The sequence below is a fragment of the Manis javanica genome, chromosome 12 (genome assembly GCF_040802235.1).
Source record: "Manis javanica isolate MJ-LG chromosome 12, MJ_LKY, whole genome shotgun sequence".
NCBI classification, from domain to species: domain Eukaryota; kingdom Metazoa; phylum Chordata; class Mammalia; order Pholidota; family Manidae; genus Manis; species Manis javanica.
This window is the reverse complement of record NC_133167.1, coordinates 28,678,388-28,695,216: the sequence shown is the minus strand read 5'-3', so window position 1 is coordinate 28,695,216 and position 16,829 is coordinate 28,678,388. Positions and strand designations below refer to the sequence as shown.

The window sequence follows — 16,829 nt, the reverse complement described above, 5'->3', positions numbered from 1 at the left end:
CATTGATTGCTTGATTGGCCCTTGCTGACTGTCACTTTGGCTGAGCTCCTTCTGTATACAGTGTTCTGAGGTCTGGAGGACCCTTAGAATGTTCGCTGTGCAATTCAGTGAATAAACAGATAATCTATCTAAAATTAAATCACCCCTCATTTTGTAGTTGGCAACCCTATCTTATTTATAGGCCCCAAGTTTTTAAATTTAAGAAAGCTAAGGAAAGGGAGATTTCAGACTTGTAAAAAAAAGAGTGGGGCAACATAGGCTTGAAACCTGGGGCTTTGGGGCCACAGAAGAGTCAAAGTGTTATGTAGAATTTCCCTTGAGACATTCAGGCTAGATAGATATTTTTTTCCCTCTCAGCCTATTCGTAGATGAGAATCAGTTCAGTTTTATGGCCTACTGTTAAGGGACTTATTGAATAAAAAGGGATATTAGTTAACTTTATATCTAACATACAAATATTGAAATCTGATCCCTTGCCTTACAAACTAAGTTAGGGTTCAGGTTTTTTAAATTACCTCCTTCTTAAAGAACTCTTCTATGGGGAAGAGTACACATGGTGGAATTATTATTTGAAATTTTGTTAAGGACAGGATGAGCTAATAACAAAGATGAGTAGTGTCAGAACTCCGGAGAAGCCAGCAACCACCTCACACATATCTTTATTTGAAACCTAAGGTTGAAGAGACTGTAATTTCTGAAACTGAAATTAAAGGTCTGAGTATGAGACAGACATCATGTGTTTTGTAGAGGACATTTTGCAGATCAATCATCTTTATGATGGCTTTGGGTTTAAATTTCATTCCAGAATTAGGCCTGGTGTTTTTAAACAGGGTGATTATATAACATTAAAGGATGGGTCATCCAGAGACAGAAGCCTCAGGTGACTTGGTGCCCACCTGGCAGCCAGAGAGCAGGTGTGCATTACCTTTACTAGGTGAACAACTGTCTGTCCCCTGTTTGGTCTTTCTGTGGCGATAGACACCCAGAGTTGTGACTAGTTTGTGGCTGCCACTCCTATACTAAGCTGGTTTCGTGATTAGTGTGTTCATGGGGAAAGTATCTTCCAGCTTGGGGGCTTTAACATGCCGAGTTTTCAGGGGCCATGGGTCCTCCTTCTGGGTTAGAGGTGATGAAGAAAGGAGGTGAGTGATATATTCCCTGAAATCCTGATCTCACCTTTAATTCAGCTCAACAATCATTGAATTTTTCCTGTGTACCAGACACTAAGAATGTAAGTAAGACCACATTTGACTAATTGACTTCTATCCTTAGCGCAGAGTGGATGCTCAGCAAGTATTTGTTGAATGCATGCATGTATGTGTAAACAAGAGAAATAGGTATAAAGACTCAGCCGTAGACTTTGAGGAGCTCACACGCAGTGGTTAAAATAGTGCCCCACACTGATTACAGCAGCAACATCAGCACAAGCCATCCTCATCTCGGGGCTCCTTCCCTGAATCCACTCTCCATCCCATCTTGACTAAGGACAAATATGCCCACCCAAGTTTGGTTTTTTTAGTAAAAATGATACGGTCAGCCAAAAAAAAAAAAAAACTAAATATGAATTCTGGTGAGTTAAGACATCCCAGAAATTAATCCCCAACAGTTGCTTTTTCTTCTACAGAAAAAGAAGAGAGAAAAAAGCCCAAAGTTAAGAGAGCTTCTAGCTTTTAAGAACAGTTTCCAACTTAGCATCACTTATTAAGAATCAATATAATAACTCTTTTCTATTGTTTAAAGCTCTCTTACCAGCTCTATCATGCATTAATTATTTTGCTTCCTTTGTATTTGCACAATAAATGCTTGACAAAAAAAAAAGCCACGTAATTTAAGATTTTTATGGCACAATAGAAAATTTCACACCCCCAGGAAAAAAATTCTATGATGTTCTTATTGTCTTTTCAGGGAAGATTTTATATATTAAAAAAGAAGAACATGAAAAGGGAAAAAAAGCCCTAGTTATACTTTTATGTGACATGCCAAAGGTTTAGAATATATAGAATATAAAAGAACGTTACATGAGCTATAGAGGGATAGAGCTGTGCGTTCTTAATTTTAAATTTCAGATAAATATGATTTCAGCTTTGATCCTGCATGGACTAATTCTTTTGTCACTCAACTCATTAATTCAGCATGCTAGAAAAAAGATGCTAATTTGGGCATCAAAGAAGTGATAATTTTTTTTGTTAATCAAAGTTACAAAGAAAAGTTTTACTCCCATTAGGCAAGGTCTGGAGCTCAGTCGTTTTATTCTTGCTTACTGAAGATGAATTCCAAAGTGAATGCGCCCTCTTTCTCTTTAACTTCTGAAGGTGGAGCATTATCGTCCAGGATTCCCTTCATGTAGTTACTGTACCAAAAATAGAATTTCCTAACATTGTCCTTTTGACCTTTCCACATAATAGGTTAGGCACCATCATCTGCCTTTTCTGATATAGGACTTTAGATGAAGTACATGTTTGTTAATTTGTGTTATTGCAATGAATTTGTACTTGATATTTTATTTAGATGAAGCTGCAGTTTCCACAGCACTTTTAGTAAGCCCTCCCTGGATTTAATTGCATGGACATGAGTCAGTTTTTCCCTTCCCAGGCCATTTGCTGAAATGACCCCCCTGCCAGTGAATGAACTTCAGAGCTATTAGCTATAGGGGGACATTTCCTTCTGCAGGATGAGTCTGTGGTCAGTATGGAGTGAGCCTGGCAGGCTGAGCATGGGGAGGCCACAGAGGTGGGTAACCTCCCACTGTTGGTAGAGAGGTTTGGCCACGGGGTATGATTTGGTCTCAGAACACTCTTTCCTCTCCTGGTTTTTTGGTTTCTGGGGCAAAGGAGATAGAGAAAAGGGAAGGAAAAATGAGTAAGGAGCTGCTGTGGACACACAGATGATAGGATTATATCTGGCTGTTGGCTGGTCTGCATCCCAGACATGTGGTCTGTTTGAGTCCGTTTTAGGTTTTATGTACAGGCCATCAGTTGTCTTTGTGCACTCAAGCAGCCTTCAGAGATGATCAAAGATCCACTTAAAAGTAATAAAAATAAAGCAGCAGAAGCCACATACTTTGCTGCTTTGAAATAAGTAAACATTTAATAAAAAGAAAAGCCTTTCTAACTATTAAGAAAACATAAAAATGCAAAAAGATCTATTTCTTTAATGCTCCCGTTAAATATATTTCCCAGAAATCATAAGCATTTGTTCTGAATCACTAAGGCTCTTGCCTACAATGTCTTAAAGCCAGTCGGAGCGTATGAAAGCAATTAATCAAAGTTCACTATGCTCCTGAAGAGTATTTCTTCTTCTGGAAAGCAGAGGGCTAGAATAACTTAAAACCCAGTGTGGCAGTGACAGTTAATAAGCTTTTTATAGTCCCTGTGTGGATCTGAAAATCAAACCTTATTAGTATCTTTATCTTTCTTGCTCACTCATTCACGCTTATTCTCATTTAATTTTAATTTCTGGCCTCTTTTTCATATTTTTTTCCTAGTGAAGTGCTGCTTTAACAATCTCAGCATAGAGTTTTCATTTGCTACAAAAATGCTCAGCATATGTAACCCGTCCAGTGGCTCACAAATCCTTGAACTGATTCTTACAAGTTGGTTTTCCATATGTGCTTTTTGCTTGTTTGTTTGTTTGTTTTTAGGAAAGTGGGTTATTGGTGATGTGCATTTTTGCTTTATTTTGTTTTCTGGACCATCTAGAATTTATTTTTAATGTATTCGGTATTTCCAAATCCATTGTGTTTCCTTGCTCCTTGGTCTCGGAAAACAGATTAGCTCAAGGAATCCCCAAAGCAGAAGTGAGCCAGAGAGCTGCTTAAAACTCTACCCAGCAGATGTTTTATCCACTTAGGCAGAAATCTTAGAATGTTAGAGGACCTCCCTGCTTTTCAATCCTAAAAACAAATATCAACATATTTGGGATCTGAAGATGCCCGGGTTTGGAAGGAAGAAGCTCCATGGCCACCAGCTCAGGAATCACACCCTGGAAAGAGCGACACCCCAGAGGAAAGCAGCTGTTGACAGCTGGGTGGGAAGTTTGCCTTCAAGGAAGCAGTGAAGATGTGAGTGGAATTCGACATGTTTGGTGTTTTCATATAGTTTGTCTTCATCTCGGAAACATATAAACACACCCAAAACAAATGTCTAAACAACATACCAGAAACTCACATTTTCATTAGAAACCTTATTTTTAGGGTTTCAACTGCTTGACTCAGAGTTAACAAGAAAGATTTTTAATACTGAGTTTTCCTGAGGAATACTGAGAAAAGCGCCAACTCACTCAGTTGCTGCTTGAGAACTCACATTCTATAAAGTGAATCCCTGTCTCCCTTTGCATGCCACACAGTGGACTTAGGCAGTTTAAAATACAACTCTTCTGTTATGGAACACATACTGAGTTTTATAGCATGCTACCTCCCTCCTGAAAAGTCACAGGCATAAGCCTTGGCAATCAGACATACTGTGGAAGGCGAAAAATAAAAGTAGAATGTTCTTCGTTCTTAACCAAGATTGATTAACAGCAAACAGAAATCTGTTTATTTTCTATCAGTAACATTAACATAAAAGTAGACAATGCCTTTAGGTACCTAAAAAAGAGGTTGGAGGGGGCTCTAATTGGTCAATTTTCACTGAATTTTTATCAGGTTATTAACTCTCAAGTACAAAGGGAACCATCTGAGATAAACAAGTAAAGACCTTTGTGACATGCATTTGAGAGAAAAGCAATAGCTGAAGTACACAAAACCACATGCAATTACAACACATGGAAAATAAAGTTTGTCAGCATATGCATATGCTAATTCAGAACTCAATTTAGAATACATAAAACAACAGAGAAACCTTTTATTGGGTGAATTTCAGAATAAACTATGGAAATAGAGTCAAAGGTCTGTGAACCTCTCTGCCTCCATATTTTGCTTGAGTTATTTCAAATTGTGTAATTTATAAAATAATTAGACAATATTGTGTGTAGTTTATAAGTCAGCTAGTTACAGGGAGAATGAACAATTACTCATGTCCAGAAAATATTGTGACTCTAAGGTTTGTGCATTTTCATATCTGACATCATTCTATAGATATTCAAAGTTTAATATTAGTAATGGCTGGAACTTGTAGCCTTTTTCAAATGCATTTTTAGCACCCAAAGATATTTCCTGATTGCAAAAAGAGAAAGACACTCTGTTTCAAACTTTCAGCTCTCCTTGGCTTCATAGCTCACCACTAATTTGAGATAAGAGTGTCTGAACTTTTTCCTTGTCTGACTTTTTAATTCTCATGAGCCATGGCTCAGGATTGCTCTTATACAGAGTGTGCACTAAGTGGGAGAAGAGTGGATGCTAATAGCTTCAAAAGCTGACCAATGGGATCTAGGAGAAAAATCATGGACAGGTCAGAGCAGAAATAAGAAGTGAATTAAATGAGAGTCTAGACATGGAAAAAGGCAGAGATAGAGCTATACACCATGAATTTGGATCATTTGTCAGGTGCACAGGAATCTGGGAAGGACTTAAAAGTCATCATTACCTAGAAAAATACAAGGAAAGAAATAGAAACAAGAAAATATTTACTTAGAAATTAAGGGATAACTACCAAGAGTTATATTTAAATCTCTATCATATAGAAAATAATAGGATGCTGGGATTTCAGTTAGTTGGATTGAGGAGTTAGATATTTACCTGGCAATTGGTGATGTTAATGGTTAAATTCCATGTACATAATCCATGTGATATGTAAAGACTGCTCAGTAAATAATTGAATGAATGGGTGAACCATTATTAAATTCTACTTCCCCAGATGGCTGTTTAAGGCCTCCCTAATCTAGGCAAAATAGCAACATAAATGAGGTCTGCCTTTGGTATTTTTCCATAACCCTTTCTGGGGTCCTCTTCTACCTTGTGCATTCTATTTCCTTTAATTTCTTAATTTATACCAAAAAGTCTTGTTTTAAGGAAAGGAACCACTTCTATACATGTTGCATCATATTAGCTGGTAAATGAATGACCTGGGAGCTCCATCACTTCCACTTTACCAACCCCATAAACTAACTAGTTTCTTCTCCTAGCTGCTGCTTTTTCTAAGCCTCCTCTCATCTAAGGCCCATCTCTCCAGAAGTTCTGTATATCTGTCTTCTTCTCTTATCTAGAAATATTCTCCTATACCAATATTCATAGTAGCATTATTCACAGTAGCCAAAAGGTGGACACAACCCAGATGTCCATCTGAAGAATGGATAAACAAATACAGTACATATGTACGATAGAACGGCATTCAGTCTTAAAAAAGCACATGCTGACACATGCTACAACATAGATGAACCTTGAAGACATCATGCTTCGTGAAATTAGCTAGACATCAAAGGACAAATAATGCATGAATCCACTTTCATGAAGTACCTAAAGTATCGAATTCATAAAGAGAGAAAGTAGAACAGCGGTTACCAGGGGTAAGGGAGGGGAGAAGTGGGGAGTTGATGTTTAGTGGGTACACAATTTCAGTTGGGATGATGAAAATATTCTGGAGATGGATGGCGGAATGCCACGGAACTGTATACTTTAAAAGCTCACACACACACACACTTATACTTACCTGCCTCTGACTCTTGAGATTGCTCCCACTTGGATTCTGCTCACACCACGCCACTGAACCGTGCTCAGGTGATGAATGCTAAATCTAATGAACCCTTTTTGCCCTCAACCCACTTCTCAACAGTATTCCTACCTGATGACCACGTCCCCCTCTTGGCAGCGTTCTCCTCTTAGATCTCTAGTGCACATGCTCCTGATTGGCTTCCTGTTTCTCTAGCTGTTCTTTGTCTGGCCCATCTGTACACCCCACCCTGACCCTGTATCCAACCTTTAAATGTTCCAGTTCCTCAGAACTTTGTCCTGGTCCTCAGCCTATCCATTTGGATTTCGCAGTGGGATACTGTCTTGCCAATGGGTTTGAGCCCCGGACCAGTTCACTATGGCATCAATGTGACCAAAGTAATGAGAGTAAAACATTCTTGGGGTGAAACGGTTACACCCAACTTTATTTCCATGGTGGCAGGTCAATCACTAGAATCCTGTCCACTTAGAGAAAATCTGCATGCAGCCAGCCGGTCTCTGCCTCTGGGCCTCTCAACCCACACCCATCTCAGTCTCTGTCTGAGGGGCTGCCACCCACTCCAGTCTCATCTCTGCTCTTCTGCAGCCTTGCAGCTGTGTGGCCCAGAGCACTGGGCAGAGCTCTTTATATAGAGTCAGTAACAATGTACTGCCCACACATATGTAGTGAGCTAGCCAGCCAGGGCCAGGAACCTTCACTTTATCCACACATACTAAAATAACCATGTTTAAAAGTGAGCTGTTGATACCTCTCCCTTGACACCCACTTCCAAATCACTATCTTCTCATCTCACCGGCCATGTCCCTGTGCAAGCCACCATTACCTTTCACCCATGCTGCTGTACAGCAGCACCCAGTCAGCTTTGCTGCATTGACCTGCTGCTCACCTTACACCACTACTGCTTAAACTGACTTGGTTATGCCTGTTTCTTCCTTACCAATGCATTTAATCTACCAGTTTCTTTATCCAGCTTCTCTGTTCCTTGAATTACTAAGAAATGACATACTGTCTCTTAGACTAAACTCCAGTCTCCTTTCAGACCTGCACACCACGGTCCTTGTCCTCCTTTCCTATGTGAGCATCTCTCTGTTCTTGCTTAAGCTACCCGGGCCTTCTTTCACAGCTTGGAATGCACCAGACCTTTCCACCTCATGTCCTCTGCATGTGTTGTCCCTCTACCCACATCTTTGCTTACCTGGAAGTTCTCACCCTTGAAGTCACATCTTAAATGTCATTTCTTCACTGAAGACTTCCCCTGCCAATTTCCTATTATTGTCTCTCCTTACACCCTTTCTCGCATTTTTCACAACTCATAATTACATATTTATACTTACTTGGTGACTATTAGAATGTAAATTCCATAAAGGTTTTGTCTGATTTTGTGTCTCCACACAACATCAGCCTATCCCAAGTGCTTATGGCAATGTCTGACACAGAATAGATGTCTAATAAATATTTTTAAAATAAATGAAAGAAAAAGAAAACAAGCAAGCTAGTTTTCCATGCAGCTGTTTCATATAACCTCTCTATATACATGAATAGGTACAGGTGTTTTAAGCAAACTTATAATTCCTGAAATTCTAAATTTACATAAAGTATATGTTGAAAGGTGATTTTTCCACTTTACAAAAAGATCCATCATAAGAGTCTTTAAACAGGCTTCCCAGGTACATGGAAAGTAAGATTTTATTGATTAAAACCATATGTTTGCACAGAATTCTTCAGGAAAATATCTCTTATATAAAGCAAGGTTGACCTATAAGCAATTTCCTTAAGGCACGTAGCCCAGAATGGCCTGCTCAAGTTTCCTAGGTAATAGATAATGGGAGGCCTGGAATGCAGTGGATATATGAAACCCTAGAATGCAAAGCAGTAATTTCAGTCATTTAGAGTCTGTATGACTTTTCTCACAAAAATAGCTAATGGGGAGATGAATCAGTATATTTGAACCTCCCCGACTCCTCTTTCTATATGTCAGAGAAGGTAAGAATGGCTGGCAAATGACCCCAAAGAGCTACTGTGGAAAGGAACAAAGGCTTGTAAAATTCACCAAATTGATGCTTTTCTCCCAACTCCCCTGCCACACACTCCCGCCACTGATAATTAAGTTGTCTGATTGCAAAACTGAAGAAAAAGAAACCAGTGTGTTAATAAATAAAAAGCAATTAACTTCTCTGGGTCTCAATTTCCTCATCTTAACTATGTGGGAGTCCTTTTGAAGATTATTGTTTTATAATTCTGTTCTTGAACCTACCCAAACTTTACAAAATAAGGTAATTTGTGACTGTTCTCTCCATCTAATGAAATACATTTCACAGCTATTTCTGCCCTTCTTATTGGAATCCTTAATAAATGATCATGAACTTTAAATCAAAACATTTATATTATTTGTAGAGTCGGTTGACTTGACTATTATTGATGGTTCTTGCTAAAAGAAAATGCTTTGCAGAGTTTTTTAGAACTAACCTTTATCAAACATATTCCACTGTGATGGGAGCATAAGCAACTATTCTTGAAATGCAGTACAAGTAAAATATTTTGGCTGCAGGAAGGAAACACAATGTATTGGTAGAGGTAATAAAGATCAAGGCGGACTAGAATATAGGTCAGTTTTACCCTTCAAAAACAAGACTACTTTCCTCTCACAAAAATTCAAAAGCTCTAAATTTAGAAGAAAATAATTGAGACATAGAGAAAAAACAAGCCCAATATCTATAAAGCTTTTGACAACATTTTGCCTTCATCAACTCTAACCGCATTTTGCATAATTTTTATTTTTCCACCCCAGTATTACTATATATGATGACATTTTGAGGGGAAAATGATTACTCTGAGTGATGGACAAAGTTATTAATTTCTCACATAAAGGGATATGAGAGTAATAATATTGATCCCTTAGACTCTTGCATAGGTCTGAAAAGCTAAAGAAAGTATTCATGGAAACACATTATTTTGCTGTCTCCTGCTTTGTAGGTTAGAGACCTTGAATGTATCAGCATATATGAATTATATTTGGAAGTTAGTATTCTTAATATTTTGTCTATATTTTTTCTCTCTTCCTTGTTTACTTCTTTAAATGATACCAGGTCATCAGTAAGAAAGAGGAATAGATTCAGAAATGGAAGTAGGAAAGAGAGAAAGAGACCAAAAAAAAAAAAATGGCTGAAAATGATGGAGTTAAAGCTGATAGCTATTCAACTAAAATCCCAAAACTAGACTGGATACAGCAAAAGAATTGCAGTCGGAGCAGAGGCAGATGGAGAGATGGCAGTGGGGAGAAAGAACATTCACGAAAGAGGATTTGCTAATTGAAATTGTAAATTGAAAAATGTGCAGGGGAATCAAGACTGGGAGAGGCTTCCAGGGAAAGCAGGATGCAGTATGTACCCCGGTAACAATAGAAACATGGATAGCAGCAGTGACATCTTCCACTTATGATACTCAGAACTGCCATTGACTAACCACCTCTGCTTTGGATTGAAATGCGATTGAAAAGAAACTGTATTTACCCATTTTTATGAAATTCTGAAGAAGGCAGAAGTTTCTTACAAAGTTGTATGTCAGGTCCTCATGTGAGGAGATTCTGACTCACTATGTGTGTCAGGAGGTGGCAGGTGAGGGTGGAATGTATAATATCTTCACAGTGGATGGATGGATGGATGGATGGATGGATGGATGGATGGATGGATGGATGGATGGATGGATGGATGCGTAGATACATGCATAGATACATACATACACAGGGTGAGCAATCTGAAGATACAGATATGCACAGAGTTAAAATTTGCACCTATTTAATAAGAAACAAGAGATAAATAGGATTTCCTTAGACTTAGTGAGACGCTTTACCTTACCTGAATAATATGCATAAATGAGTGACATTTTCCCCCTGGTTATTAGCAGAGCATCAGGTCATTTTCCTTTTTCATGTGTGTTGATACCAAGACCATGGGAGATTATTTCTGAAGAAAATATCTATTGGGAAAAATGCCTGTCATTTATGAATGTGTTCTAGTAATAATAGCAGCTTTTTTTTTCATTTCAAATATGCAGTTTTATTGTCCTAAAAGTGCTAAGGAAAACACAATGTTCTTTTAAGGTTCATAATTGCAGAGAACCCTAGTTCACTGTTGGTGGGAATGCAAATTTGTGCAGCCACTATGGAAAACAGCATGGATGTTCCTCAAAAAATTCAAAGTAGAACTACTATGTGATCTACCTATCCCACTTTTGGGTATGTATGCAAAAGAATTGAAATCAGGATTTTTCAGCGATATCTGCACCCCCATGTTCATTGCAGCATTACTCAGCAATAGCCAGGATACGGAAACATTGTGTCTGTCAACACATGAGTGGATAAAGATGTGGTATGTGTCCCCCCGCTACACACACATACACAGTGAGATGTTTATTCAGTCACGAGAAAGGAGAATATCCTGCCATTTGCAACAATTTGGATGAACCTTAGGGCATTATGCTAAGTGAAAAAAATCAGACACAGTCAGATGCTGTATGATATCATTTATATATGGAAATCTAAAAAAGACAGAGAAACAGAGCAAAGTACTGGTTACCAAGAACTTGGGGATGAGGGAAATGGGGAGATACTGATCATAGGGTAAAAATTTCCAGTTATAACAGGCTGGAGGATCTAATGTACAGCCTGGTGACTACAGCTAAATATACTGTATCATATACTTGAATGTCACTAAGAGAGTAGAGTAGAGCTTAAATGTTCTCACCACAAAAAAGGAAATGGTGACTACGTGATGGGATGGAGGTGGCAGCTAATCTATGGTTGGAATCACTGCAACTTATAAATATATCAAACAACAGGTACACTTTAAACTTACACAATGCTATGTGTCAATTGTATCTCAGTAAAGCTGGAAAAAAACTACCGTGATTGCCACTGTGTCCAGGGAACTACAGATACACCAGGCACCAGGGCACGTTCAGAGCCCACTAATTATGGATGGACTTAGGGCTACACGAGAGAGTGAATGGGCAAGAGGGAAAGAGTATAGCAGGAGGCAACCCATTTCTAATTTCCAGCCCTGCTCTGTCTGAACTTGGGTGCTCTGAGTCGAGGCCTCAGAGCCTTAGCCAAACTGAGAGTATTGAACTGGATGAGGTGAGGCGCTTTGCTGCACCGTCATATAGTCCCACAAGTGTAACCTTAAATGCAATGCCACTTGGAGGTATGGAGGCCTGTTTAGGAAACCGGTCAATTTCTAGTTATATATTAATGACCACCCTTCAGTTCTTTAATCTCTACTGAATTAATGGTTTGAAATTTTTAGTCTTTACTCCCAGGACTTGGGGCATGCTGCTCAGTCAGTATCTGTGTGCAAAGAAGAAAGAAAAGAAGGAAAAGGAGGAAAAGGAGGGAAACATAATAACTATTACTTTTCTGCTTTCACTGTCTTATTTTACTTGCATTGTATGCAAAATGACCTTGCACTCCTTAGAATAAAGAATTATGGTTTAATGAGTTCATCTCATAAATATGTGAAATTTACCACAGAAAGAACATGATTCTTGTTAACCATCTTCTCCTTGCTGTTTTACTAGATTTGGAAAGAAGAAAGATGATAAGGGTGGAAAGGCGGAGCAGAAAGGCACGCTGAAGCAGGGTGGCCTGAGAGAAGACGAGCTTGAAAAAATGAAGGAAGAACGTGAAAGGTAACAGAAGTACCGAGACCCTCATTTTATCTGAGCCCAGGGTCTGTGTTTAATTTGGTAATTGCATCAATCAACTGAAGAGATTTTAGTTTAAGAGGCTCAGAGGTTGACTGATATGAAAGGAAAAGTAGTCAGTATAAAAGGAACCTGTGTTTCTGGGGAACTTTTATTATACTACGAGAGAAAAGTGACTTCATGTTTTTATTCTATCAGTGCTTATAATTCCAAAATACGCTACCCCTGGTTTTGACTATATCAATGATTATTTTCCCTATGATGGTTTCCCTGTATTTCGTTTTTTTTAATAAAAAGGTCATTTTGATATTGATGTTTAGAACTAGCCAATTTCCATAGCCTGTTCCTCATTTTTGCCAAGCTGTTGTATGCCATCTTCATTTTATTCTGCTAAATCCATTTGGGTCCTGTAATTTGAGAAGTAAATGTCCTTCATTTTTAAAAAGCCAGTATCTTTTATTAGGCTATCAGCAAGTTGCAAAGTATGCCGCCCATCTGTTAAAGGGCTGGTTTCATTTACTAAAATAATGACAGTTTGCGAGGGCTGAATTCTCCTGTTTGAGGAGCTTAATGTTCCATTTGGACAAGAGGGCCTTCATGTATCTTTGATGTTAACTCAGGCACTTCTCCCAAGTAGATGTGTAAATGTCTGATTTTGAAACATGTAATTGAATATTCATATCTCCTGAAAATTCTTTGCCTTTACAACTTAAGGAAGCTTGGAGAGAGACTGAGATGATGACAAAACTAGCATATAATTTTAAGTGTTTGCTTCTGACTTCATCATGTATGAGGTCAGATTTGTCCAAATTTTTGCTTGCTTCTTAGTAATGGTAGTTCTTGTAGTTTTTAGGCATCTTCATATTTATTTTACAACTCTAGTATGTGTACTAGGAAAACTACACTTATTCATTGTGTTTTCTTGCACAGAGCAGGCTAAGAGTGTGTACTGTTAACCTTTGACCCCTATCTTGTAGTCTATTCCCATTGAGAAGGCTGACTATCAGTAGCGAAGAAAAAAACCTATTTAGTCCTTTTTCATTCTTGAGAGCTTGATAAGCTCAGTTTCAGGGCCAGTGGAGCAACTAAAAGGAAATCAGTCCTTTACATTGTTGTTGACTATTCGCCAGACAAAAGCTGCCTCAAAGACAAGCAAGGTGAACTCTCCATCACAGCCCCCAGTTCAAGATTGTGACAACATAAAATGTAGTTCAGACTAAGATTTAATGCATATATTGGCAAAGGCATCTGTGTGTAAGTCCACATAGGAGACCTTTCCTGCTCCCCTGGCTTCACCTACCAAGGCACCCGCATCCTTACCTCACCTTCTGGAAGCTGAGCTGTTAGCTAGAATGGTGACTTTATGTTTTTTGCATACTTGCTTGGGGCTGGTGGGGAAATTTACTCTTAGTAGCTAGGGAACCGCATGCCAGCTAGAAAACTGGTAACCCATAAGATAAGGTGGGTTATCTTTAAGCAAAAGTTCATTTCCTTTCTGGTTTTGCTTTTAGGAAGCAAGTACCTGAGGGAGTTTATTCTTAAAAGCAAGGCTGTAAATTCCCCTTAGCTGGCTATATAGGCTTTGGGTCCAATTTTCTTAAAATATGTCTGGTCAGAATATTGAAAGAACTATACTATTAACCTCCACTTAGGCCACTTCCCAGACGTGAACATATAAAAACACACATCTGATATGGGTTTCCTAGAGACAACATTGTCTCAGTCATGCACAAGGGGAAGAAGTTGGAGGAGTTGATTTTATGGTTGGGTGCTGTAGAATTAATGACCAAGGACATTTCAACAGCTCAGGGGCTGAGAGCCATGGAGGGTAGACATGGAGGCTGAGTGTTTGGCATTGCTCCCAACCCTGGAGTCCCATTTCTTGGCTCTCCATCATTTGTAGGAAACCAATTCACAACTCTTAAAGAACTCAACGAGTGTATCACTCTTTGTGGCATGGCCATGACAAAAATAGGATAAAATAAGAAACAATGTATGAAAGTTCACAGTTATTCTTTTTTTCTATTACATTTGGAATTTGCTACCTTAAGATGACTCAGGTCTTCCTAGCGCTTGCTTGTTTCATCCTGTCATAGATAAAATCATTTTTCATTAATATGACCCTTTTTCAAAGGATTTTAATCACTTGAATAAAATGTATACCATACAGTGGTGGAGTCAGTTTATACCAGCTTTTGAGAGACAAATATTGAGCTTTTAAGAATTTTGTGAGCTGGTTGTTAAACCACTGGTAGCTTGAAATTGGTCATGGTATAAGTATTTATACCACAGAAATGGGCAAATGCAACAAGTTAGGTTTGATTTTTCAAAGAGCAAGTTTACCAACATACCACTGAGGGCCTATACCAACTCTATTAATGCATGAGCAGGAAGAAATGATCAAAAATAGAGAAAAAAAATACTCATTAGGTCAAACCACATGACTTGTTAAAGCTGTGTTTCTCAAAGCATGCCCATGGACCACCTGTGTCAGAATGAATCACTCGGGGAGCTTGTTAAAAAAAGAAGATTCTTGAGTCCCACAGCAAAGTTGCAGAATCAGAAACCTGGGAGTTGGAGCCCAGGAATCTGTGTTTAATAGGTAAGCCCAATAGGACCCTTCAGCATTCTAAGGTCTGAGAACCACTGACTTGGAGGAATGGGATTCAGTTAGAACATTCGATTCAACTATTCTTATACTATGAAAAATGATACACAGACTTTTTTTTTCCCCCAAGAAGATTGAATAACCTGTCTAAAATTGCCATCCTCTTTCTCATGTGCCCTCTCTGAAGCATCATACTACTTACTGGCACACATTTTGCAAATAAGAAAGGAACCCTTGCCAGTGCTCACTCACCTAAGGGAATATGGATCACTTTCCCCCAGTCTGCTCCCCATCACCATGCACAGAAAACTCACAGATATAGTAAGTCCATCAAGAAAAGTTTGGAAACATGAAAAGTCTAAAGAAGACTATTAAAATCATGGATAATTCTGCTGTAATTCCATAACCACTATTATTAGTCTTATGATCTTTTTGCTATGTATATTTTTTCTTTGAAAACTTGCTAACTATGCTACATGTATAATGTATCACTTTTTCCATAGCTCTATATTATTTGCATTTCCCCATGTCATTAATGTTTTGAAACTTATGTCATTTTGGTAACTGCCTAATATTCTGTGAGATCAATAGTTCATAGTATATTTATCTCCTTTTGTCAAACTTTAGTCTGTTTCTGCTTTTCACTGTTTCAAATAATATGTTGACAAGGATCCAAGTACAAAAATCCTTATGGATTACTCTTAAATTATGTAATGGAACCTGTTTGAAGGTTCCATTTCCTTGTAACTGTTTTACACAAGGAGTAATCTACCCCCAACTCTAAATTTTAAAATGATATTATCCCCTTCCATTCCTCCCATTATTTTTCATATGGTTTTCATATCTCATTTTAATTTCTCTGCATATCTAATTCCTCAGATGAAACTTTCTTGGTGCCATCTGCAAAGAATGTATTCATAGCTATGCTATGAAAAGGTCAAAAAAGCCACAACAGGTGGATTGAGTTAAATAATTGAACTGGAGGAAGGCAGAATCTAGACAGTGGTTCTCGGTTGGGGACAGTTCCCCAAAGGAACAGTTAGCTCTATCTGAAGACATTTTTGATTGACACAACTTGGGAGCACAGGTGGGGTGCTGCTCCTGCCCTGTACCAGGTAGAGGCCAGGAACGTGGCTAACATTCTGCATGCACAAGGCAGTCCCAACCCCCAACAATGACTTACCTGACTCAAACTGTCAATAGTGCAGAGGTTGCAAACCCCTTTTCTAACCTGTGGACTTCACAAAGAGTAAGGGTACTCCACTAGACATGAGAATTGCATTGTCTCAAGGTATCACAGAGAAATATATACCAGATGACATAACCCTAGAAGGATTATTAGCTGAGAACCTGTATGAAAGGATTGCTAATGAATATTCCATCAATACAACTTGCCATAAAAAAAGCTTTTCTTGAAAATTTATTTTTAACACTGGCCTGCTGAGCATTGGCATCAGTGATGGTGCCTGATGATTAGATTCTGAATGCCAAGAAGCTGCAGGGGTTGAAAATGTGTCCAATGACAGAATCATCTGGAACAATTGATTGAATCAAACATAAACTCAATAGGCATAAATATAAAGTCTTCCTTTTAGGTCCAAAAATGACTGTACAAACACAGGATGTATAAAGTTTTACTTAATACCAAATATATGAAAAATTTGCCTGATGGTTTTAGTTTAACATGAGTCAACATGAGGATGTGCCTGCCAAAAACTTAATCTAGTCCTAGACTATGTTACTGGAAGTTAATGTACAAAGTGAAAGAAGAAACCATAATTCACCATAATTCCTGTTTCATACTGCTCATATCACACCTGGAATATTCTATGCCTGCCTCTCGCACACAGAGAGCACTAAATCCATGTCTTTGGAAAAACATTGAAAGACCTGAGAATGCCTGCAGAGTTAAGACT

The 16,829-nt window shown here is 38.4% G+C and overlaps 1 protein-coding gene across 10 annotated transcripts in view; it reads left to right on the top strand.

Annotated features, from left to right (window-relative positions):
* Nucleotides 1-16,829, top strand: part of PARD3B (par-3 family cell polarity regulator beta) — a 1,156,296-nt gene that overhangs the window by 965,781 nt on the left and 173,686 nt on the right. For all 10 annotated transcript variants that reach the window (XM_037009251.2, XM_037009249.2, XM_073218305.1 and 7 more), the window contains one exon: nt 12,180-12,290. In XM_037009251.2, coding sequence (XP_036865146.2) covers nt 12,180-12,290 — 111 coding nt within the window. The remainder of the gene's footprint in view (nt 1-12,179; nt 12,291-16,829) is intronic.